The sequence below is a fragment of the Petaurus breviceps genome, unplaced genomic scaffold (genome assembly GCF_028583685.1).
Source record: "Petaurus breviceps papuanus isolate PSGF00001 unplaced genomic scaffold, PetGlider_PUasm1.0 90702, whole genome shotgun sequence".
NCBI classification, from domain to species: domain Eukaryota; kingdom Metazoa; phylum Chordata; class Mammalia; order Diprotodontia; family Petauridae; genus Petaurus; species Petaurus breviceps.
In genome coordinates this window covers 7,076,857-7,102,295 of record NW_027187317.1, presented here as the reverse complement: position 1 = coordinate 7,102,295, position 25,439 = coordinate 7,076,857, and the positions used below count along the sequence as shown (strand labels likewise).

The 25,439-nt window shown below is 35.6% G+C and overlaps 1 protein-coding gene across 1 annotated transcript in view; it reads right to left on the bottom strand.

Moving 5' to 3' along the window:
- Positions 1 to 25,439, bottom strand: part of USH2A (usherin) — a 1,033,591-nt gene that overhangs the window by 796,257 nt on the left and 211,895 nt on the right. The window contains exons 16-18 of the mRNA XM_069066041.1: positions 24,210 to 24,368; positions 1,669 to 2,163; positions 135 to 404 (exon numbers count right to left, since the gene is read on the bottom strand). Of these exons, the coding sequence (XP_068922142.1) occupies positions 135 to 404; positions 1,669 to 2,163; positions 24,210 to 24,368 (924 nt within the window). The remainder of the gene's footprint in view (positions 1 to 134; positions 405 to 1,668; positions 2,164 to 24,209; positions 24,369 to 25,439) is intronic.

Here is a 25,439-nt window from a genome sequence, read left to right as displayed (position 1 = left end):
GGAAGGAAGGAAGGAAGGAAGGAAGGAAGGAAGGAAGGAAGGAAGGAAGGAAGGAAGGAGGGAAGGAAGGAGGGAGGGAAGGAAGGAGGGAGGGAAGGAAGGAAAGAGAAAAGAAAAAAATCACTAATCATTACCTGACTCTGCAGTTTTTCCAGATATCCAGGCTGAAGATATACTGCCAGCCATATTCACAGCTACAACACTAAATTCATAGTTAGTGTATGGCTCCAAATCAGTAATAATTGTAGTCGTTTTGGGAGGTGTTAAAGCATTTTCATTGGCTGATGCTGTAACTGTTTGAGGATTTAACCATCCACTATTCTGGAAAACCCTACTTTCTGTCATAGTTGGTTCATCATTCAATTGTAATCTTCGCATGTAAAGTTCATATCTTATAATTATTCCTAGGAATTAAAATACACAAATCAATATATCATATAAAATAATCTGATATTTTATAGTTTACTAAGCAAAAAAAGTAATCACACACAAAAATGAACCTTTTGGTGCCAAAGGGAACTAGGACCTACCTGGGAAGCTTAGGAATCATACCCTAAAACCAATATTTTTAGACAAAATGAGTTAGGAAGGTGAGGCCCCAGCATACTGGCCCATATAGCGGAACCAGAGGTACCATTGTTAGGGAATCTAACAAATGGGTAGAAAGGAGGGGGACAGACAAATCTTTCCAGTACAAGTTGCAGCTTGCTTGGTCTGTGGCCACTGGAAAAATACTACCAACTATTCTTGCAAAGTAAATGTGAAACTTCATTGTTTCTATATTGCTGAAAAATTGCAAATGTTGTCCGTGTCCTCTAAATTTTGGTTCAATGGGCAAAGCCCTTACTCTGCATAACGTGGTAAAATATAAAAGTAGCCACAGAAATTGCAACTTATAACTTGTAAAATCTGTCCCAGGGGAAAAGCTAGCATTTCTATTATTAAACAAGGAGAAGTAATTCTGTTCTGGGATTTGACAACTATTCCTCTAATTTGGGATTATAATTCTCTTTGGTTAGCTATTTTTTGTAATACTAGCTGATATACATGAAGATACAATATTTTAGCCATTTTCTGCTTGTTATCAGCAAATAAGTCATAGAGTCTAACAAAGAAAAACTAATACCTCATAGGGTCTTGTCATGAAAAAGTACGTAATGTTACATTACTAAAAATCTTAATATGCAAGTCTGGCCTATATAACCAAGGGCTCAATATAATCAACACTAAAATTAACTTAATGGAGTCAGCTACCCTATATGCATATTTTTTATTATTTTTACATCTTTTCCTTGCTTAAAGGAGAAAATTTACTGCATGTAGGTGACCTAACTTGTGACACAGTCAAATATAATGCATTTCACAAGTGAGTTTCAAATTATAAACATCATTCCTGTTGTGGCAGATGTCATTAGGAGCAAAGATAATACTAGCCTTTTAACGGGCAATTTAATTGAATGGAATTTTTGATTAGATTAAAAGAAACGCACTTGCTCCACTGACCAGGACAACTAATATCTTTCATCTTTTGAAATTGCTTCTCAATGACTATTCCACACTTGAGAACCTAACCACAGCTTTGCAATGAATAATTCCAAATTTCTAGATTCTCATTCATATTCCACAATGGCACACATTCTTCAATGGCAGTGACACTGGAATTCCTACCATTTGGTTCTTCTGGTGGATGCCATTCTACGTAGAGTTCTGTGGAGCTGATTGTCTGTACTGTAGGAGGGTCCATTCCTTGGGGAGGTGCCTGAGCAGTAGTTACAATCAGAGGCAAGCTTTGCAAACATCCGCCACTTGTACAGGCCTCAACAGAGAAGCGGTACTTGGTGAATGGTGCTAAATTCCAAATGGTAGCTAATGTGTCAAGACCCTCATATGGGTCACAAGGCTGAAGGCGATCTAAAGGAGTGCATGATAAAATGTATTTCTCTATAGGGCCAGAATCATTTAAGGGAGCAGTCCAATACAGTGTCACAGAATATGGGCTAACAGGAATGATATAATTGAGGTTTAGGCTTCCCTCTGGGGGCCCAGATTTTGTTCTGTAAGTCACAGTTGGACTCATTGTTGAACCATGTACATTGGTGGTCAAGATATGATAGGAATAAGATGTGTAAGATAAAAGAGTAGTATCAGTGAAGTTCTGAACACCTGAAATAAAGAAAAGGAAGAACATAATTACATTCATTATGTAGGCAAGAGAACATCTCAAATTGCCTTTCTGATATACAATTCCAGGTCAATCAGTAACTCAACAAGCATTTATTATTACTACATGCTAGGCACTCTGCTAAGGATCAGAGACACTAAGAAACGCAAAACTACTTGAATAGTTTTGTTTACTTGTATGCATCATACCCGCCAACATAGTTGAAACATGGTATGCTACATGTTTACCCAATTGAATATGTCTTAAATATCAGTTATTTCCTTTCTATGATGGAGTGTGGGAGAAAACATTAAATGGGAAAAAGACTTTAGAGAAGGTTGCCATATCAACATCAATCATAAAATATCTCTTTAAAACAGCTCCAATCTCTACAAATTTAAGTCAATATTTGGACTGAATTTCTTTTTTTTTAATTTGTTTATTTTTAGTTTTCCATATTCATTTCCACAAGATTTTGAGTTAGAAATTTTCTCCCTGTCTTTCCCCTACCTCCAACCCAAAATAGCGAGCCTACTAAATACCCCTTCCCCCAATCTGCTCTCTCTTATATCTCCTCCCATGCTCTCTCTAACTTTCTAGCAGGGCAAGATGGATTTCTATACCCCAGTGCCTATTTCCCAGTTGTATGTAAAAAACAATTTTTTTTAAACATTTGTTTTTAAAACTTTGATTTCCAGATTCTTTCCCTTCTTCCCTCCTCACTCACCCCCACTGGGAATATAAGCAATTCAACAGGTTTACATGTGAAGTTACCCAAAAGGTTTCCATAGTAGTTATATTGTGAAAGACTATATTTCTCTCCATTCTATCCTGCCCAGCACTTATTCTATTTTCTACTTTGACTCTGTCCTTTTCAAAAGTGTATGCTTCCAACTACCTTCTCCCCAATCTGCCCTCCCTTCTATCATCCCCCCTCTTATCCTCTTCCTCCCTACTTTCCTGTAGGGTAAGATACCCAAATGAGTGTGTATGTTATTCCCTCCTTAGGCCAAATTCAATGATAGTATGGTTGACCCCATTCCCTTTCACCTTCCTGTTCTTCCCCTCCATAGTAAAAGTTTTCTCTTGCCTCTTTTATATGAGATAATTTACCCTATTCTACATCTACCTTTCTCCTTCTCTCATTATATTCCTTTCTCATTTCTTAATTTTAATTTTTAGATATCATCCCTTCCTATTCAACTCATGCTGTGCCCTCTGTCTATGCATCCATGTACACACATATACACACACTCACATATGTGTTTATACACACAAACACCCTCCTTTATACACACATATATGTATGTATGCATATATATTCCCTTCAACTGTCTTCATACTGAGAAAAGTCTCATGAGTTACAAAGATCATTTTTCCCCGCAGGCATGTAAATAGTTCACCTTGGGTAAGTTCCTTGGATTTTTTCCTGTTTACCTTCTCAGGCTTCTCTTGCTTCTTGTATTTGAAAGTCACATTTTCTGTTCAGCTCTGGTGTTTTCATCAAGAATGCTAGATTCCCTTGCCTTCCTTCAAATTCCAAACAAAGTCTACATGAGCCCTTTCCCGATTCCCTTTAATTCCAGCGTCACCCCTCCGTTGGATGTTTCTAATTTCCCTATTTTTGTGTTGTCCATAGCTATTTGCATGTTTTTTCTCCTCTGAGACTCTAACATCCTCAAGAGCAGGTGCTTACACTTTTCTTTTGTATCTCCAGCGTCTGGCTCTCCATAAGAATGTAACTAATGTTTGCTGGGTATTATGCATTTACCATGTGCCAGGCATGGCGCATTCTAATAGAAGACAATATGGAGGTGAGGGAAGAGATGTCCAGAGAGTCAAGAATGGAGCTAAGAAAGTAGACCTGGACCTTTTCTCAAAATCAGGTACCAGGAGAAACTCCCCAATACAAGAAGGGAGCTGCAAAATTACTGGGATATTTTTGGTTGAGAATGCCACAGAGATAGAGAAATCTTCCTAGGTGAGAAGACAACTCAGGTATGGTGGTGAGGTCCAAAGACTCAAGAAGGGAGCCATGAGAATAGTTAGAAATATGTAAAGAGGAAAAGGGTTATTCTTATTTCATCAAGAAACTGAATGTTAGAAGAGTGATCCAGAGAGGGGATAGAGGAAGAACTCATAGACTCCGTAAATTACTTTAAAGGTATAAAGCTCTTCCTGTAGAACATAGGTTCCTAATCTTTTTGTGTTATAGATGAGCTGTCTAGCGACACCATAGACCCCTACTCAGAACAATATTTTTAAATACATATGATTAAAAGGAAACTAATTGTATTCAAATATAATTTTCTAATTTTTCTCCAAAAAAAGTTAAGAATCCACGCTTGAGAAAGAACATCTGTGGAGGAAATAGCTTCATGAGAACCATGAAATGATGATGTGAATCAACAAGTGACACCAAATAAAGGGTGAGAGAAAGAAGAGAAGAGTGATGGTGATTGATTAGCTCTTGCTAAGAGGATATGAGACAGCTATTTGTCAACCTGACATAAACAATAGAAATTCTGTCTTCCTAAGGCATGTAACCAGGATATGATGGAGAACCCCCAAAGAATTTTCAAAATTCACAACTGTTGAACACCTGTATTGATCCATGTGGCAATACCATGAGGAAAATAACATTGAGTATAGAATAAGAGCAGATGGGTTCAAATTCTGCTTTAGATGCTTACTAATCATGTGACCATGGGCAAATCATTTTATACCTCTGAGCCTCATCCTCCTCAACTATAAAATGAGGGGATTGAACTAGATAGATGGATCAAAGGATCATAGATTTATATATAGCAAGGACCTGAGACAAAATCTATCACCTGCCTCCTCACTTTACATATGAGGAAATTGAGGTTCAGAAATATTAAGTAACTTATTTATAGCCACATAGCTTAATAAGCATCAGAGGCAGAATGTGAACCCAGGTCTTCCCAATTGCAAGTCTAGTGCTCTATGACTATGTCACACTAGTTCCCCCATAATTTACCTCTAAGGCCCCTTCTAGTTATACATTTCTAAATATGTGATATACCACAAGGAACCTAGAAAGCAATGCTAAAGTTTTACAAAGACCTAGTAAAAAAAAAAAAAGGAGACAAACAGTAGGGTGTTTTCTTCATTACTGTTGATTGAAATAGAATATTCAGAAAAAAATCAGATCCAGGAAGAGAATACTTAGTTAATAAGTTGGTGTTTAAGAACAGGACCTCAGTTTCTGATCTATAATTTCAAGAAAAATAAAGATCAGCTATTGGCAAGGGATGGAGTGACCCTAACAAAGTCTCACAAATATACATGTGTAGGGAACAGTTGCAGTAATATAATTTAGTGAATGGTCATTTCTAACCTTAACTCCCCTTTCACACTTCAAAACAGTAATAAATCCAACAAATAAAGTAAAATCATAGGAAATACAACAAAGGAAAAGGAAAGAAATCCCCTGAAGAAAAAAAATCCCACATAAAAATCACAAGAGATATTGAAGAAATGAGTAAATACAAAAGATCTAAAGCTTTGAAGAAATATTATGGAGTAAAAGCCAATGAATAATATTGAAATAACTATGACTAGGTTAATTAGAAGAAAATAATCATATACACCTCAAAGTGTTTAAGAGTCTTAATTAAATAGTTAAAGGAAATTATAAGAAAAAAAATGATAGTTTTTAAAGATGAAACTAAAAAGACAAAAATTGAAGTTTTAGAAGAGAGGGTGAAAAATTTTAATTAAGCAATGGAGATTCTGCAAAGACAAATAGCATAGATAGACCACAGAAATGCAGAGATATAAGTAGAAATACTAGAGTAAAGTAAAAATACAGTGAAAACTTCAGGTCTCTACAATCAAAACAATTAACCTTGAAACCTACTCAGCAAGATAATCTATGAATAACTCATGTCCCAGAAAATACACTGATAAAAAGTCTGTTTTCCAGGAATTTATGCAAGAAAATTGCTTAGAATTAGAAGCCAAAGTAAAGATGGATACAGTATAACTGGAGCCATCAGAAAAGAACCCTAAATTTAACTTGCCCCAAAAGGAGGTTCATGGTCAAAAAGAAAGATTTATAATATGACAAGAGGAGATAACTATAACAGAATGCCAGTTTAAATTGGGAGTACTTATTGACTCTGAGAAATAAAAAAAATGCCCAAATATGACATACAAAAATTGAAAGGAAAATGATAATTGTCTAAAGATAATATCCAGCAATCCTGAACACATGTGTAAAATGTTCAAATAGCCTAAAAAGGTCAGACAATTTCTTTTTCATATGCTTCAAGGAGAGTAAGACACTCAATGAAGACCCACTTTTTCTAATGTTAATTAATAAAACAAAGAGAGATTGAGGGGGTGGAGCCAAGATGGTAGAGAGGAAGCAGGGACTTTTTTAAGTTCCTCCATGAATTCCATCACTGAACTTTAAAAAGGGAATCTGAATGGATTTTTAGAGTGACAGAACCTATTGGGAGATGGAGCATGGCAGATTCCCAGCCCAGGAAAGTGCCAATATAGGTCTGGGCATGGGGAGCACAGAACATGTGGGGTTTGCACCAGTGCATACCTGAAAGCAGACTACAGCTGAGAGAGAAGGGGCCCCAGCCAGGAGACTCACCCACCCCAAGGGTGATTCACAGCCATCTCACTGCAGGACTGAGGATTGGTTGGAGCTGGGTAAGAGAAAGCAGAGGGCCCACAGCAGTGACAGCAGCTTCTCCTGAGGCTACCAACCCACAGACTGGATGTTTAAAAATAACCTGCCTGATTTTCCAGGAGCCAAAATGGCAGAGTAAACCCGAGCTGCTCTGATTCCCTCCCTCTAACCAAGAAAACCCAGAAATAAATGTCCCACCCAGAGTAAAATCCTGAATTGGTGAAAACAGCCTCAGGTTTAGAGACATGGAGGAAGGGTGTGACTGAAGCAGTAAGGAGTCTGAAGTGAAGGGTAGGAGGTATCCCAACAAGTCCCACCTCAGCTGACCAGCAGGAGCTGCCAAAGCCTGGGTGGGGGGAGCCAGCAAGTGCTAACAGCACAAGTCCAGGTGTGCCTTAGCACCACCATGCGAGTCTGCAGACAACAGCACTGCTAGCCACCAGCTTCTGAGCCTGCCCGAGCTCTAGCCCAGGGACACAGAGGCAGAAACCTGAAGTGGCCAGACCACCTCTCCCCCACAGATTATTCTGTGAGCCTCTGTGAGGGGAAACACTGAGAGTCCTGGCCTTGGCCTCAGTCTAGTCTAGACACCCAGAGGCTACAGCACACAAAGTTAACAATCAAACCCCTACCTCCCAGCCTGAGAAGCACAGTACATATGTACCCCAGAAGCAGATATCCACTCTAAAAATTCAGGACATAGGTAATCACAATGGGCAACAAGGAATCTGTCAAATCAAGAAAGATATGATCCTATTATAGTGAGCAAGAACAACCAAATTCAGAGGACAACATGAACTCTATACTCACACTTGAGACCACAGAAGGAAATATGAACTGGTCTCAAGCCCAAAAAACATTCTTGGAGGAGCTCAAGAAAGATTTAAAAGCCAAATTAGAGATGTAGAAGATAAATTTAAATGTACAGTGACCAAACTGGAAAAAAAAAAAAACTAAATGAAAACAAATCCTTAAAAAGTAAAATTGGTGAAGTGGGATGGGAGGTTCAAAATTTAACTGGAGAAAATACCTCCCTAAAAATGAAAAGTGAACATATAGAAAAGGAAATTCAAAAAATAAATGAGAAACATAATTTGCTAAAAATTAGAATCAGTCAAATTAAAGCTAAGGACTCTATGATGCATCAAGAATCAGTCAAACAAAACATAAAGATTGAAAAATTAGAAGACAGGGTAAAATATCTCACTGGAAAAACAACTCACCTGGAGAATAGATCCAAGAGAGATAACCTAAGAATTATTGGTCTACCAGAAAGCTAGGATGGAAAAAAGCAGCCTGGACAACATCCTCCAAGAGATTGTCAAAGAAAACTGTCCTGAGGTCCCAGAATCAGAGGGTAAAATAGTTATCGAAAGAATTCTCCTGAAAGAGATCCCAAATTGAAAACTCCAAGAAACATAGCTTCCAAATTCCAGAATTACAAGGTCAAGGATAAAATACTACAAGCAACCAAAAAGAAACAATTCAAATATTGTAGAACTACAGTCATGATTACACAGGACCTAGCAGCTTCTACATTAAAAGATCAAAGGGATTGGAATTTGATATTTCATAAGGCAAAAGAGCTAAGACTGCAACCAAGGATCAACTATCCAGCAAAACTGAGCATAATGTTTCAGGCAAGGAGATGGTCATTTAATGAAATAAGGGACTTCCAGACTTTCCTGATGAAAAAGCTAGAGCTCAATGGAAAATTTGATCTCCAATTACAAGACTCAAGAAAGACCTAAAAAGGTAAACAAAGAAAACACACACACACACAGATACATCTTGGGGTCTAATAAGACCAAACTGTTTACATCCCTATATGAGAAGTAGATGCCTGTCAATATTGAAATTTATATAATTATTGTGACATTTAAAAGGGATATACATACATAGAGGGCATGGGTATAAATGAACTAATCTCATGATTAAAAAAAACCTTATTAAGGGGGTACAAAGGGATTGTAATGGGAGGAAAGGAAAGGATGAGGCAGAAAAAGTTAAACTATGCTACACAAAGAAGCATAAAAACATACTATAGTAGAGGGGATGGGGGGGAGATGAACATCATATGGACATTATTCTCATTGGTTCTGGTTCAAAGAGGGATCAACATAATCAGTTAAGTTTAGTATTCTAACATGAAAAGACACAAAAACTCGTTATAATAAAGGGAAAGGAGGGAGGGAGAGAAGCACTGTATGAAATTTACTCTCATTGGCTTGGGTTCAAGGTGGGAATTACTGTTAAGTATAAAAATCCATTGTGCCCTACAGGCAGTAGGAAGGGTAAGGGGAGGGGGGTGGGTTAAAAGGGGAGGGGTGGTGAGAAGGGAGGGAAATAGTAATAAGGAAAAGGGTAGGTAAAGGTGAGGCACAGGGAGGGAAAACTGAGGGAAGTGGTAATCAAAAGGAAAATTCTTAAGGAGGAGAAGGGAGAAAAAAACAAAAACATAAGCAGGGGAGGGGAAAGGATGGAGGGAAAGACACAGATAGTAATCAGAACTGTGAATGTGAATGGGATGAACTCTCCAATAAAATGTCGGTGGATAACAGAATGGATTAAAAACCATAATCCTACAATATGCTGTCTACAAGAGATCCATCTGAAACAAGGGGATATGCACAGGGTAAAGGGAAAAGGCTGGAGTAGGATATATTGTGCTTCAATTAAAGTAAAAAAAAATCAGGGGTAGCAATTCTTATCTTGGATAAAGCTAAAGCAAAAATAGATCTAATTAAAAGAAATAAGGAAGGAAACTATATCCTGCTAAAAGGCACCATCGAGAATGAAGCAATATCATTACTTAACATATATGCACCAAGCAGTATAGCATCCAAATTACTAGAGGAGAAGTCAGGGGAATTAGAGGAAGAAATAGAAAGCAAAACTATACTAGTAGGGGACCTCAATCTCCCCCTCTCTGAATTTGATAAATCTAACCTCAAAATAAATAAGAAAGAAGATAAGGAGGTAAATAGAATCTTAAAGAAGATTGATATGGTAGACATCTGGAGAAAATTGAATGGGAATAAAAAGGAATATATATATATATATACCTTCTTCTCAGCAGTATATGGTACATACACAAAAACTAACCATGTATTAGGGCATACAAATCTCACAATTCAGTGCAGAAAGGCAGAAATATTAAATTCATCCTTCTCAGATCATGATGCAAAAAAACTATACATAATAAGGAGCCATGGAAAGATAGACTAAAAACTAATTGGAAACTAAATAATTTAATCCTAAAGAATGAGTGAGTCAAATATGAAGTTATAGAAACAATCAGTAACTTCATTCAAGAGAATGACAATAATCCGACAACATAACAAAAGTTGTGGAATGCAGCAAAAGCAGTTCTTAGGGGAAGTTTTATGTCCCTGAATGCATACATAAATAAAATAGAGAAAATGGAGAACAATAAATTGGGCATACAACTGAAAAAGCTAGAAAAAAACAAATTGAAAATCCCCAATTAAATACTAAAATAAAATAATAAAAAACAAAAGGAGAGATTAATAAAATTGAATTTAAGAAAACTATTGTATTCATAAATAAAATTAAGAGCTGGTTTTATGAAAAAAAACAATAAAATTGATGGACCTTTAGTCAATATGATTAAAAGAAAAAAGAATACCAAATTATGAGTATCAAAAATGAAAAGGGTAAATCTACCTCCAATGAAGAGGAAATTAAAACAATAATTAGGAATTATTTTCCCCAATTGCATGCACATAAATTTAAAAATCTTAGTGAAAGGGATGAATATTTACAAAAACATAAATTGCCCAGATTAACTGAAGAGGAAGTAAACTACTTAAATAACCCTATATCAGAAAAAGAAATTGAACAAGCCATCAATGAACTCCCTAGGAAAAAATCTGCAGGGCCAGATAGATTTACTAGTGAATTCTACCAAACATTTAAAGAACAACTGATTCCAATTCTCTACAAACTATCTGGGAAAATTGGTAAAGAAGGAATCCTATCAAATTCTTTTTATGACACAAATATGGTACTTATAACTAAATCAGGAAGAGACAAAATGAAGAAAGAAAATCATAAACCAATTTCTCTCATGAATATAGATGTAAAATTTTTTAAATAAAATATTAGCAAAAAGAATACAGCAACTCATCACAAGAATAATACACTTTGATCAGGTAGGATTTATTCCAGGAATGCAAGGATGGTTCAATATTAGGAAAACCATCAGTATAATTGATCATATCAACAATAAAACTAGCAGAAACTATATGATTATCTCAATAGATGAAGAAAAAGCCTTTGACAAAATGCAATATCCATTCCTATTAAAAACACTAGAAATTATAGGAATAAATGGAATCTTCCTTAAAATAATAGGTAGCATCTATTTAAAGCCATCAGCAAGTATTACATGTAATAGGGATAAACTAGAAGCATTTCCAATAAGATCAGCAGTGAAACAATGATGTTCACTACCACCTCTCTTGTTCAGTCTGGTACTAGAAATGTTAGCAGTAGCAATTAGAGAAGAAAAAGAAATCAAAAGGAATCAAGTTAGGAAAAGAAGAGACTAAGCTGTCACTCTTGGTAGATGATATGATGGTATACTTAGAGAATCCTAGAGAATCAAGTAAAAAACTACTTGAGACAAATAAATTTGGCAAAGTTGCAGGATATAAAATAAACCCATATAAATCCTTGGCATTCCCATATATTTCTAACAAAATCTAACAGTAAGACATAGAAAGAGAAATGCCATTTAAAGTTAGTGTAGACATTATAAAATATTTGGAAATCTACCTGCCAAAATAAACCCAGGACCTATATGACCACAACTACAAAACACTTTTCACACAAATAAAGTCAGATTTAACTAATTGGAAAAACATCAATTGCTCACGGCTGGATCAAGCTAATATAATAAAAATGACAATTTTACCTAAATTAAATTACATGTTTAGTGCCATACTAATCAATCTACCAAAAATTACTTTATAGGGCTAGAAAAAATAGTAACAAAATTCATTTGGAAGAAAAAAAGGTCCAGAATATCTAGGGAATTAATGAAAAAAAAATGTTAGGGAAGGTGATGTAGCCATACCAGATTTTAATCTCTCTTATAAAGCAGCAGTCATCAAAACTACTTGGTACTGGCTGAGGAACAGAGTAATGGATCAATGGAATAGATTGGGTACATGAGACTCAGAAGTCAATGACTACAGTAAACTACTGTTTGATAAACTCAAAAACCCCTGTTTGGGGGGATAAGAACTCACAATTTGACAAAAATTGCTGGGAAAACTGGAATATAGTATGGCAGAAACTGGGCATAGACCATTATCTAGCACCATATACCAAAATAAAGGCTGATACTGTAAGCAATCTGCAAAGCAAGGAATACTTTACCTGTCAGATTTATGGAGAAGGGAAGACTTTATGATCAAACAAGAGTTAGAGAGCATTATAAAATACAAAATGGATAATCGTAATTACATTACATTGAAAAGTTTCTGTACAAACAAAGCCAATGTAACCAAGATTAAGAGGGAAGTGGAAATTCAGAGAGAATTTTTACAACCAGTGTCTCTGATAAAGGCCTCATTTCTAAAACATACAGAGAATTGAGTCAAATCTATAAGAATACAAGTCATTCCCCAACTGATAAGTGGTCAAAGGATATGAACAGGTAATCTTCAGAGGTAGAAATAAAAGATATCTATAAGCATATGAAAAAAATGCTCTAAATCAGTATCGAATAGAGAAATGCAAATCAAAACAGCTCTGAGGTACCACATCTCACCAGTCAGATTGGCTAAGATGACAAAACAGGAAAATGATAAATGCTGAAGAGGATGTGGAAAAAATGGGAACACTAATGCATTGCTGGTGTAGTTGTGAACTGATTCAACTATTCTGGAGAGCAATCTGGAGCTGTGCCCAAAGGGATATAAATAATTGCATTCCCTTTGATCCAGTAATACCACTTCTAGGGTTGTATCCCAAAGAGATTATAGAAGTGGGAGAAAGACCCATATGTACAAAAATGTTTATAGCAGCTCTTTTTGTGGTGGCAAAGAATTGGAAATTAAAGGGATGCCCATCAATTGGAGAATGGCTAAGCAAGCTGTGGTATATGAATGTAATGGAATACTATTGTGTTGTAATAAATGAGGAGCAGACAGACTTCATATTTGCTTGGAGAGAATTATACAGACTGATGTGCAGTGAGAAGAGCAGAACCAGGAGAAATTTATACACAGTTACAGACACAACATATCTGTGATGACCAACTTTGATAGACTGGACTCTTCTCAGTGATGCAAGTTTATAAGACAACTCTAAAAGATTCATGATGGAAGGAGATGTCTACATTCAGAGAAAGAACTAGAAAGAACAGAGTTTGAATGCAGACTGAATCAAATTACCTGCTCTCTTTCTTTTTCTTGTTTGTTTTTTTCCTCTTTCCCATTGTTTATTCCATCTGTTACAATCCTTCTTTACAATATGACTAATGTCTAATGTAAAAGTTTTTACAGATCCTATACTTGATTGCATGCCTCCATGGGGGAAGGGGAGTGCAGGAGAGGGAGTGGGTAGAAAATTTGAAGGGATTGTGAAAATGAATCTTGTAAACTAAAAGTAAACAAACTAAGACAAAAAAGAGAGAGATTCATTGTGGGTTCCAGTGATCAAGGGGAAAAATATCCTAGAGTAGAAATATGGAAGAAAAAAAAGTAAATTGGCATGGTTGATAAAAGGGTGGAAGAAAAGAAGTTTTTGTCTATGAAGGTGAAGTCATGGATGTACTGTTTCAATAAAAACAGGGAACAGGTGTCTAGGGTCAATTAGAATGGATAAATAGGGCAAGATACAACACTCTGGGTCATAGATAAAGAGGGAAGAAGGATCCCAAGTTCAGATTACTTCAAACAAGGCAAGTTTTAGGTACCTAGTGTTATTTTTTTTAATTAAGGTGTAATATAAGAGAATTCCATAGGAAAAAAATAAACTTCAATGTTGTCTGTTTGAATGTTGAATTGAATGTTAATGGTTTAAACTGACCTTTAAAATGAAAGAACAACAAAATAGAAAGTAAAGTACTTTAGAAAACAAAATCTCATTTAACATTAAAATGGAGAACTAGAATAGAACATTTCATGCTTCACTTGAATAAAAAATGATAATATGATTTAAGAAGATATTATAACATAAATACCATCAAAAGATAAAAGCAAGGAAAATACCTCATTTGAGGTACTGCAAATAATGGAATTTGATTATAAAGGGTTTATGGGCTTAGATCTAGGATTTTACTGGTTTTAAGAATTCTCAGTGAGCCTCTGTCAATGCATAGTGAAAAAACATTCTGAAATGTAGAGAATTATTATGTTATACTAGAAGTGTACTTAATGAGGATTATACAACCAGTATGTGTCAGAAAGGCAACATGAATCCATATTATACTGACACTAAAGCTACCATGTTGCTTTCCCATAATGAAAAATATATCAATTTGAGATATGTTTAGCAGGTAGTATAGTATCTAAATACTTAAGGATAACTAAATTGATTTTTTTTAAGCTAAACATTCTAAGGCAGGTAGAAATCAAAAATACTGTCATTTGAACACAGATCCTTTGATTCCAAATCCAATATCTTTTCTACTGTGTCACTCTTCCCTAAAGAGTTAGAATGGAATGGCTACCTTTTTATTATTTTAATCTCTAGGTCATTCCCTTCTTCTCTGATGGTAGGTTAGTTTTTAGAATGACCTTGGTTTAGCAAAGAACCTTGCCAAATGGCTTAAAAGATTAAATAAAGCATGGAAATACAAAAATTAAATAAATAAAAGCTAGAAATTAAGAAAACAGTAGGGGACTTCAACATTACTTTTTAAATTCTCAACAAAATTAGCAGAAAAATTAACAAGAAGGAAAATATAGATCTGAATAAAGTATTGCATATACTAGGTATAACAGATCATTCATAATTACTAAATGAGGATATTAAGAAGTAGACTTATTTATCAACAATAAAAAGCACCTTTACAAAAATTGATATTGTTATAAGAAAAAAAAATGAATGCAGAAGGGTAAACATATTACATATATCTTTTATAAGCCATGACAGAATAAAAATCCTGATAAATAACAAAATAAAAGCAAAAGACAGAGATTTATTATCTATTTAGGATAATATATGATGATAGCACAAATAATGAGATCAAAAACCAAATCATCAAAAAATAGCATCTCAATGTTAAAGAGGATGGCAACAATTTGTTGTTATTTAGTCATTTTCAGTCTGTCCAACTCTTTGTGATTCCATTTAGCATTGGGTTTGGGGGGACTTTTTGGCAAAGATATGGGAGTGATTTGCCATTTCCTTCTCTAACTCATTTTACAGATGAGGAAATAGAGACAAACAGGATTAAGTGACTTGCCCAGGGTCAAACAGCTAGTAAGTGTCTGAGACCAGATTTAAACTCAGGAATTGAGTCTTCCTGACTCTAAGCCTAGCATTCTATCCACTGCTCCACTTAGCTGCCCAATAGCAATAAAATAATAACAACAACAACAAATACAGGTTGCAACAAAAATAGTCTTTAAAAGAAAATGTATATTTCTTAACATTTAGATTAGTAAAGAAAGACTAATGAAATAAACATTCGATTAAATCATCAATTTAATAATTAATTACAAAGTACAATACAAATTTTACATAAAAATAAACAAAAATTTTAAAAAGGGAAAAGATCATAGAATCCAACAAGCTATTAACTAATTTGATTTTTAATGGGTGTGAAGTAATTTACCAAGATAAAAAGTGAAAAGAAAGAATTCATAATGAAAAGGAAATAAATAAAATTATCAAAAATTAACCAACTAAATCTCAATAAAAAGAAAAGTTAGATAAAAACAATATCTACAAAAAAATTTAAACAACCAAATTAACAACATAGGAAGTAGAAAGTCTAAACCTAATCTTAAACAGAGAAATTAGGCAAGCCACAAGTGAACTTGAGAGATGATAATTTCACAGAAAGAATACTAGGGGAGCAAGGGAATCAGATGCCATGGGTTCAAATCAATGACTTATGAATGGTTGCAAGACATAATGAATAGAGAACTGAGTTTTGAAGCTAGGAAGATAAAGATTTAAGCCCTGCCTCTAACACAAACTGGCTGTGTGACCCTGAGAAAGATGTGTCTCTAACACAGAAGGCTACATAGAAGATTCTCATCCTCATTAGTAGAATCTCATTATCAATCCAGGAATTTCCTATACTGATGAAATCATAGGTTCAGTCTACATCCTTAGCAATGACTTAGATAAAAATATAGCTGGAAGGAGACAGTTGACAACAGTGGATAACTGTTAGGATCCAAGAAAGACTTATGTTAGCTAGTGCATTGGGTTTCATTTACAAAATGAAATCAATAGGAACAATGTAAAGTCTTATACTGAGGTTGAAAAAGTCAACGTTCCAAATCCAAGATGGGGAAGCATGACTAGAGAGCTGTTTGCTTTAAAAGAAAAGGAAAGCAGGGGCAGCTAGGTGGTGCAGTAAGTAAAGTGCCGGCCTTGGAGTCAGGAGGACCCAAGTTCAGTTCTGGCCTCAGACATTTAACACCCAGACAAAAAAAATTAGCCATGTAACCTTGGGCAAGTTACTTAACCCCAATTGCCCTCCAAAAGGCAAAAAAAAAAAAAGGAAGGAAGGGAGAGAGAGAGAGAGAGAGGAAGAGAAAGAGAGAAAGAGAGAGAGAGAGAGAGAGAGAAAGAGAGAGAGAGAGAGAGAGAAATTGACATAGCAGCCAAAAAAACTAATATATTCTTGGACTTAATTGAGAGGTATAGCTGTTACATAGCAGAGGGGAGATGAGGGAATTAAGAGGGGAGTGAGAAATAAGGAGAGATGGAGAAATATTTAAGAAGCAATTTCCTGAGCCTTCTTCTTAGGTCTCAGGTCCTTGCTGGGGGTGAGGGTTAGGACAGTGGAAGGAGGAAAAGGGGGAAAAGAAAGGAGGGAGGGAGAGGGACAGATTTCTACTAGGGATAACCTGGAGAGTGCCCAATGTAAACTAAATTGGATAGTAAAGGGTCTTGAATACACATAATATAAGGATCAAAGAATCTAAGGATTATGTACCTGAAAATGAGAAGACAGGGAAGAGTCAGGATAGACATTTCAAAATATTTGAATTTCTGTTATGAGATTCAACTTACTTTGCCAGTAGCAAAACATGGAAACTGCAGAGTCAAATGTAGCCTTAATTTCAGGAAAAACTAACTCATAATTAGAGTTACTCAAAATAGGAATGGGTTACATCAATAGGTAAATAGTTTCCCCCTCAAAGGGGTTCTTCTTTCAAGAAGAACTGGATGACCAATTGGAAGATATGTTACAATGGACATTATTTTTCAGGTATGGATGAGATATTCCCTTATAACTCTAAAATCCCCAAGATTCTGTGATTGTGTGGTAGTAACGTTATGGTGAGGATCAATGGGAATAGAAAGAGAAGTGATAAATTTTGGGGAATCAGGGTCATTACTACCCAAAATTGTGCCCCGGCTAATTCAATTTAGGGAGGTCCAGGTACGAGTCCCAGAACTCAATTCCAGCATTGTTAGAGTCATTGATTGAGGAGGAGGTATTCAGGATATCACCTAGACAGTATATGCCTGAAATGGAATGACATATGATTGATGCATGGAAAGTACTGAATGTTTTGAGCGTGTTTCTGATTTATCATATTTTGTTCATATATATTTGTCTATTCAGCATCATGTATAAATTGTACATATGCTTATGTTAGTTTTACATATTTCTATTGTTTATGTGCATCTGCAATGCTATTGATTCATGCTTTGTTATTCTGTAAGCATAGTGGTGCTATTACTGCTTTGCTGTTGTGCATATTTGCTTGTGTTCTGTGTATATACATGTACTGCTATGACATGCACTTAATATTTCTGGTGTGTAATTTAAACAATGAGTCATTCTGTCAAGCACTACTTTATACTGTGCTATGACTATTATAACTATTGTTGATATATATTTATTGTGAATGGTTGCCTGAGATGGTTTCCTGAGAGTGTAGATTAATCATCCCTGTTGTATTAAGAGCTGATACCCATTTTATGTATAATTGCAAGTAATATAAATACTGTGATTAATATTGCACAGCTGATGCTGTGATATGGGATGTCAAGTAATTGCTGTGGATATTTCAAGGGACTACAAAATTTCTGACCCTAGGGATGAATGTAGAATATTCTCTTGACATTTTCTGGGGAACTTCTTTGATTTTTGACTGGGACTGGAATCGGACACACTAGCCAGTCCAATCATTGTGGAGCAGGAGAGAGGAAGCTATATAAAAAGAGAACATACATTAAGAACAACAATCCCAGAAAAAGAAGGGTGTAAGCACCTGGTTGCACATTCAGGGTCATCCACCATTTCAGTCAGTCAGTCAACAAACATTTATTAAGTGCCAAGCACTGTGCTAATCCCTGGAGATACAAATATGTAAAAAGAAGAGATTTTCTGACCCCAAGGAGCTTTCAATTTTATGGGTAAAAATAGCAAAACAAAACTGAAAAGCATGGGGTAGAGGGAGAAGAGAAGGTACCCAGCATTGGGAGGCATAATAAAGTCAAAATGAGTGAAGCCAGATGGGAAACTCAGAGATGGATGAGGTTAGTGCCCTCCTGAAATAGAGATTTTGAGAGGAGCTCTTTGTTTCTTCCCTTCAATCAGAGAGTGAGCACAAGGGGAAGAAGGTACTGATGAGGTATCAGTACGAGGACTGAAGTTATCTTACATGATGACGAGGTTCCTGCAGGCATGATGAAGTGCAAAGGAAGGCAGTCAGGTGGGAATATAATTCCCTATAATCTGTCCTGGTCAAGGCATATTTGATATAATGTTTGGTTCTGGATACCATATTTTAGGAAATTCATGAACAAATTAGAGCATATACAGAAGAAGGTGATCCAAACAATAAAAGAACTGCAAACATGTCATATTGGGATTGGTTGAAGGATCTGAAGATGTTTAACCTAGAAAAGAGAAGACTTAGGGAATATGTGAAAGTTATCTTCAAACCTCACAAGGGCTATTATGCAAGAGACAGACTGAACTTGTTCAGATCATCCTCTGTGGGCAGAACTACTAAGAGGCAGAAATTAGAGGGGCAAATGTGGATTCAAAGTCAGGAAAACTTCCTAACACTTGGAACAGTCCAAAAACGAAAATGGATGCCTTGGTAAATAGTGGGTCCCCCTTCACCGAACACTGGAAAAAAAATTCTTTTTAGGGATGCCATAGAAAAGATTGTTGGTTAAGTACTGAATTTACTAGTTGGCTTCTGAGTTGGCTTCCAGCTTTTAGATTCTGCAGTTCTCTGACTGAACTCTATCCTATTCCTGACTCATAAAAGGAAGAAATAACCACACAGGATTCTTCAACATCCTTTTACCTATAATATTCGACTTAAACAATGTGGTAACATTCCTGGGTAGCACTCAAAATGACCACATTAGAAATAATCAATAGAATGAAATGAAAACCTTATACATTTCTGTCTTATTTCTAATGAATCTGAGATCTCAAATATTTCATTTTTGATAGTAAATATGTCTGGTTTGTCTCTCACACAAAGAGAGTTGCCTCCTGGGGAACCCCATGGTCCATCAGTCCAGTGAGCAAAAGTCCAAAAGTTATTTTAATGAGGAATTCTATAATGTCCTCATCCAAAACATCAAGCTATCTTTGAAGGAAATACTGTTAATTTTCCTTGAAAAGTTCAATGCTCTTCCACATATAATTCCAAATTCTTTTATTTAACCAAAAGATCTGTATTCATCCAGCTGTATATAAGTGGTGTTTCCTTTTCATATTACATATGCTACACACACACCAAAACTACAGTAATAAAGATCAGGGTGTTATTGGAATGATACGAAGTTCTGACAGCATTAACGAATTGTTCTTACTATTCAAATGCCATCATGCAGATGATTTTCACATCATTAATTACAGTGATTGTCAAGAAATGTCAGAATTGTAATCTTTTTCACTAAAACTGTGGTTTTAGAAAATAATGGCTTGTTAAATAGGATTATATAAATGTCTGATTAGCGAACTAGTACACAGTTATTGTGTAAGAAACTATTATTTAGATACTAGCTGAGTGCAATCATGAAATAGTGTCAAAGCACTATATTCCATTTTTAATGTTCTATAAAATGGATCATATTATGTTGCCATGGTGAAATTTGTCTCTAGGTACAAAGGTATTTCAGACAGTTTTTCAACTTTAGTTCTTCTACTGAAGTAAAGCTTATATGGGAAGTAGGACAATATGATCTCAAATGGTCATATATGAGGATGACACCATCATTCATAAGTGATCTTCAATTATAAAGTACAATTATGTACTTTTTAGAAGTGTTTCCAATATTTCTGTACATATTTTTCCACTATCATGGAAACTGAAGTTTCAGGACACCTGCATCATGCTGTTATTTGGAAGAAAACAAACATTCAAGTGGCAGGTTTTTAGGCCACATTGCCAACATAGCAGATGTAGACAGATGTTCATTTCCCTTTGCAATCTGCATCTCTTTTGAGTACAGTTTTCCCCCACAACTTCAAAGAAAGCTTAGAGCACTTAAGAGAGGTATAATTGTAAGAATTGTAAACATGACAACCTAGGCTCATGTCAGAGCTAATAAAGCTACAAAGTGTAACCTACAGTGATGGGTAATAATAAAACATTATGCTACACAAGCATTCCAAAATTGATCAATATGGGATATCGACCTATGGTGGGAAGAACCATCACTTTAACCACTTTGAAAAGGATATACACAGAACCAAGTGTATACTGAGCTTTGTTTTACATAACTTTCCAAGTCATCATTCATCTTTAAAATTCTGAACACAGTAGAAAGCAAGAATTGATTCAAGTCCTTCCTAATGTTACTTAAATTGAATTACTTGCTGTAACAAAATACAAATAAGAGTCATGCAACAAAGAGTTAGAAGTATGTCCACAATCTTCTAGTCCACCTCTCTGTCTCTGTGGAAAGGATAGCTAAACTACTGAAAATATATACATTTTAAATATAATGAGTAAGAACAGTTATTGGTAATTTTAAAAAATGTCTCTGAGCACCTTTAGTTATCTCCCAGATATAAAGAATTTCCTTAACTTCTATCCAAAGCCCTCTTCCTTCAATTACACATTCATTTTGCTTTGAAACTCATAGAAAGCTGGCTTCTCCCAGTAAACACTGTATCCCTAGCTATCCTCTTCAATTCTGGGTACTTCTTTCATACTCTTATATACACTGGGCCAGGAAGAAGAGTAGGTATACTTATTACTTCCCATTACCACTGCTAGAACTTCCTTCCCTTAGCAATCTTTCCTCCTTTAAGATACATTCCATCCAGCTATGTAACCCATACCACTGCCTTGTTGCAGCCATCTACTAACTATCAGGTCTACATTATTATTCTTTCTCTCCTCCTTTATTCTTTTACTGATGAGAAACTGTACTTTTGCTTTGTCAAGGCCAATCTGTGACCTTGTGCCTTTGACCCCATTCCCTGTCATATCTTCCAGGAGCCTAGCTTCTTTGATAATTTCATTTCTTATTCTCAGTGTCTATTTGCTTCCATGCTGATTACCTTTCCAGGTCTCCTCTGCCTTAATAAACCCTTCATTTGATCTTAAATTCCTTTCAAATTACTGGCATATTTCTTCTTTTCACAAACTTCTAGAGAGTTATCTCCAATTCCTCATCTGCCACTAATTTCTCAATCTTTTCCAATTTGACTTCCAACACCATTCAAACAAAACTGCTCTTCCCAATTGCTAATCACTTCTGTTCAACCTAATGGCCTCTTCTTGGTACTCATTCTATTTGACTGCCCTGCAACTTTTGACAACTCCTTGATTTTTCGCATCCCTTGACTCCCACTACATTGTTTTGTCTTGGTTTTCCTTCTACCTGTCACATCACTCCTCAGTATCCTTTGCTAAATCATCTTCTATTTCTATCCATTAAATAGGCATCCCACAAGGTTCTAACCTTTGCTCTCTTTTTCTCTATATACTCTATCCTGTGATACCATCAACTCTCATAGATTGAAGGACCATCTCTATATAAATGATCCATGCAAATACACATACACACACAATTGTATTTATCTAGCTCTGGCTTCTTTCCTGAATTCCAGTCCCACATTATCAACTGACTGTGAAATATATGACTGTTCAGTTGGCATCTCAAAATCAACATACCCAAGTTTGAACCCATTTTCTCCTCTCACCACTCAAACTCACAATCCAGGTGCATAACCTCCCAGTCAGTCTTGACTTCCCTGTCCTTCAACCCCCATAATCATAAGTTGGCAAGTCTTGTCCATTCTACTTCTATAACAGTTAATTACTCGATCTCTTGGTTTTGCTCACCCAATTACCCTATTTCACACCCACAACACTTCTGACACCAATTCAATCACCTTATACTCAAGCATAGGGATCCCAGTGCCTTACCCTTTATTATCTGTCCTCCACATAGCTGCCAAAAGAATTTCCCTACATAAGAGACCTGACCATTCTTCCTTTCCTCTACTCCAAAAAACTTTATTAATTCCTATTGTTTGATATTAGATTACAAAATTCCTCATCTTGACATTTAAAGCCTTTCATAATCTGGATCCCACTTAGCTTTCCAGACTTTTTCTATAGGGCTTCCCTTCATGCACTTGATGTTCTAACCATATTAAGCTCACAGCTGATATTCCATCTTTTTTTTAAGCAATTTGGGTTAAACAACTTGCTCAAGATTACACGGCCAATTATTTCTGGGTGTGGTGCTAAGTATCTGAGCCCGGATTTGATCCCAGGTCTCCTGACTCTGGGGCCGGTGCTCTTACTCACTGTACCACCTGGCCGCCCTGTGATATTCCATCTTTTGACCTCCATGACATCTTTACAAAAACTGAACCATGTGCCTGGAATGTGTTTCTTCTTCATCATTTAGAACCCTTAACTTCCTTTCATATTTAGCTCAGGTACCACATCCTACATGAAAGTCTTTCCTGATTGCTTCCAGTAAGCTCTATTCTTCCTATCTAGCATTTACTTAACTGTGAATATAATTCATACCTCCAGTGGAAGAAGGAAAGCACCTTAAGGACACAGTCTTTTGTTTTATATCCTCAGTGCCTAAAATACTGTAGTTATGTATTAACTATTTCTTGAAATTATTAGAATATAAGTTGAAACAGACAACATCCCACATATAAAATCTCTTTAAGAATCTTAATTCATCATTGTCTTAGTTTCCCTATATTTTCAAAATAGAGTTCTTTAACATTTATTTATTTACATTTTTGAAGGACATAAAACTAAAAGAATGTTACTTTCACATATGTGTGTATGTACTTATGTATGTATATATGTAAACATACACATATATATGCATGTGTATCTGCCCATCAATTGGGTAATGACTGACAAGTTGTGGTATATGATTGTGATGGAATACTACTGTTCTATAAGAAATAATGAGCTCAATGCTTTTAGAAAAACATGGAAAGATTTCTATGAAATAAAGAAGAATGAAATGAGTGGAACCAAGAGAACATTATATATGGTAAAAGCAATATTACATTTTTTAATTTTTGTTGGGGGGAAAGGAGGGCAATTGGGGTTAAGTGACTTGCCCAAGGTCACACGGCTAGCAAGTGTTAAGTATGTGAGGCCGGATTTGAACTCAGGTCCTACTGACTCCAGGGCCCATGCTCTATTCACTGTACCACCTAGCCACCCCTACAGCAATATTATTTTAAGAATGGCTTTGAGTGAATAAGCTATTTTGTCTATTATAAATATTCAAATTGACATATGAAGAAAGATGCTATCTGCATCCAGAGAAAGAATGGAAAAGTAGAAGTATGGATAAAAAGTGTGTTTGTGTGTGTGTGTGTGTTTATATACACATCTATTTGTGTCTAATGGTAGCCATCTCTAAGGTGGGGGGAGGGAAGGGAAGAAGAAAGAGAAATTTACATGATAATTTTGTTGTATATTTGAAAGGAATATCAAGTTATGCATAGTAGATTTGGAGTTTCATGTACAATCATCTTTTTTATTATGCTGTTATGCAAATGCTTGTTTTATTCCATAAATTTAAAAAATTAAATTAAAAAATTACTTGTGAAAATGAAGCCTAACGAATGGGAAAAAATCATGAAAATTCCACTCTTTAGAAACTTCAGAAAGTGAAAATTCTGGGTTAAATATTCAATACACAGTACATATGGTTTCGTTTTCAAACACTCAGACTTACCGTATGGGTACTTATCTTCAGTTGTGTAAATTTCAATACCGTCTCTAAATAAGCTGTAAGTAAGCCAGTGGGCATTTGGGGAATCAGGTGGATGCCAGGAGAGATTGATAGTAGAAGAACTTTGAACTTGTCCTCTGGGTGGAGGTTGCTGGGAGGGAGCTAGATTACAATGAAGAGAGCATTTATAAACAAAGACAATCAATAAACACGCAAGTAAACTGGAGTGAAATCAGCAGCCAAGAGGTCTTTCTGATTCAGAATTACTTTATCAAAAAGACATGTGGTTTACCAAGACATTAATAAACAAAGCTAATGTATCATGAGCTCTCTGAAACAAAGCTTTTTATCTATCAACATAAAACAAATCAGTAGGTCAAAGTCGCTGACATAAATTTAGTTGAAAAACCCACCAAAGTCTATGATCATAAATGCCAAAATTTTCTAAGAGCTTTCTTCCTGACCCTTATTTTCAGAGTTTATCCAAAGATGGATAGTGCTTATCATAGTCTGCTTAATTCACTTATACCCCTAAATGACTGAGTTTAATTAAAACCTAAAATTTTAAGCAATGTCATTTCTTGGCTTTTTAAAGGAAATTTTTCTATTACATTGCTGCAACAGTCATCTCACATCTCACTTCACAGAGCAAAAAGGATCCTATTTGGGGATATGTATGGCTATTGATCTTAAATCACACAGTTACTATCACAAAGAGACAGACATACACACTCAATGTAACTATCAAATGATGAGACAGCATACCCCAAGGCCAGATGGGAAAATCCATATCATTGCTTTGTAGAAATTAAAACAGCCTGATAGTAAGTGCTTACTATGTGCCAAGGACTGAGTTAAGCCCTGGAGATATAAGCAAAAGCAAAAATAAAGACAGTTCTTGCCCTCAGGGAGCTTCCATTCTAATGGAGGAAAGTAATTATATCACATTCTTGGTTAAATAACTACCTCATAGACTCAGCATTCTCAGGTTGGAAAATATTTTGGAGATCTAATCCAAAACCACACGTCTTGAAAGAATATATTATCTCTCTCTCTCTCTCTCTCTCTCTCTCTCTCTCTCTCTCTCTCTCTATCTCTCTCTCTCTCTCTCTCTCGTGTGTGTGTGTGTGTGTGTGTGTGTACACACACAGAGTTCAAAAAGTATTCATCCAAATTCAAATTAAACATGCACTGTAACAGATAACTTTTTACCTCATGACCTCATGGAGTACA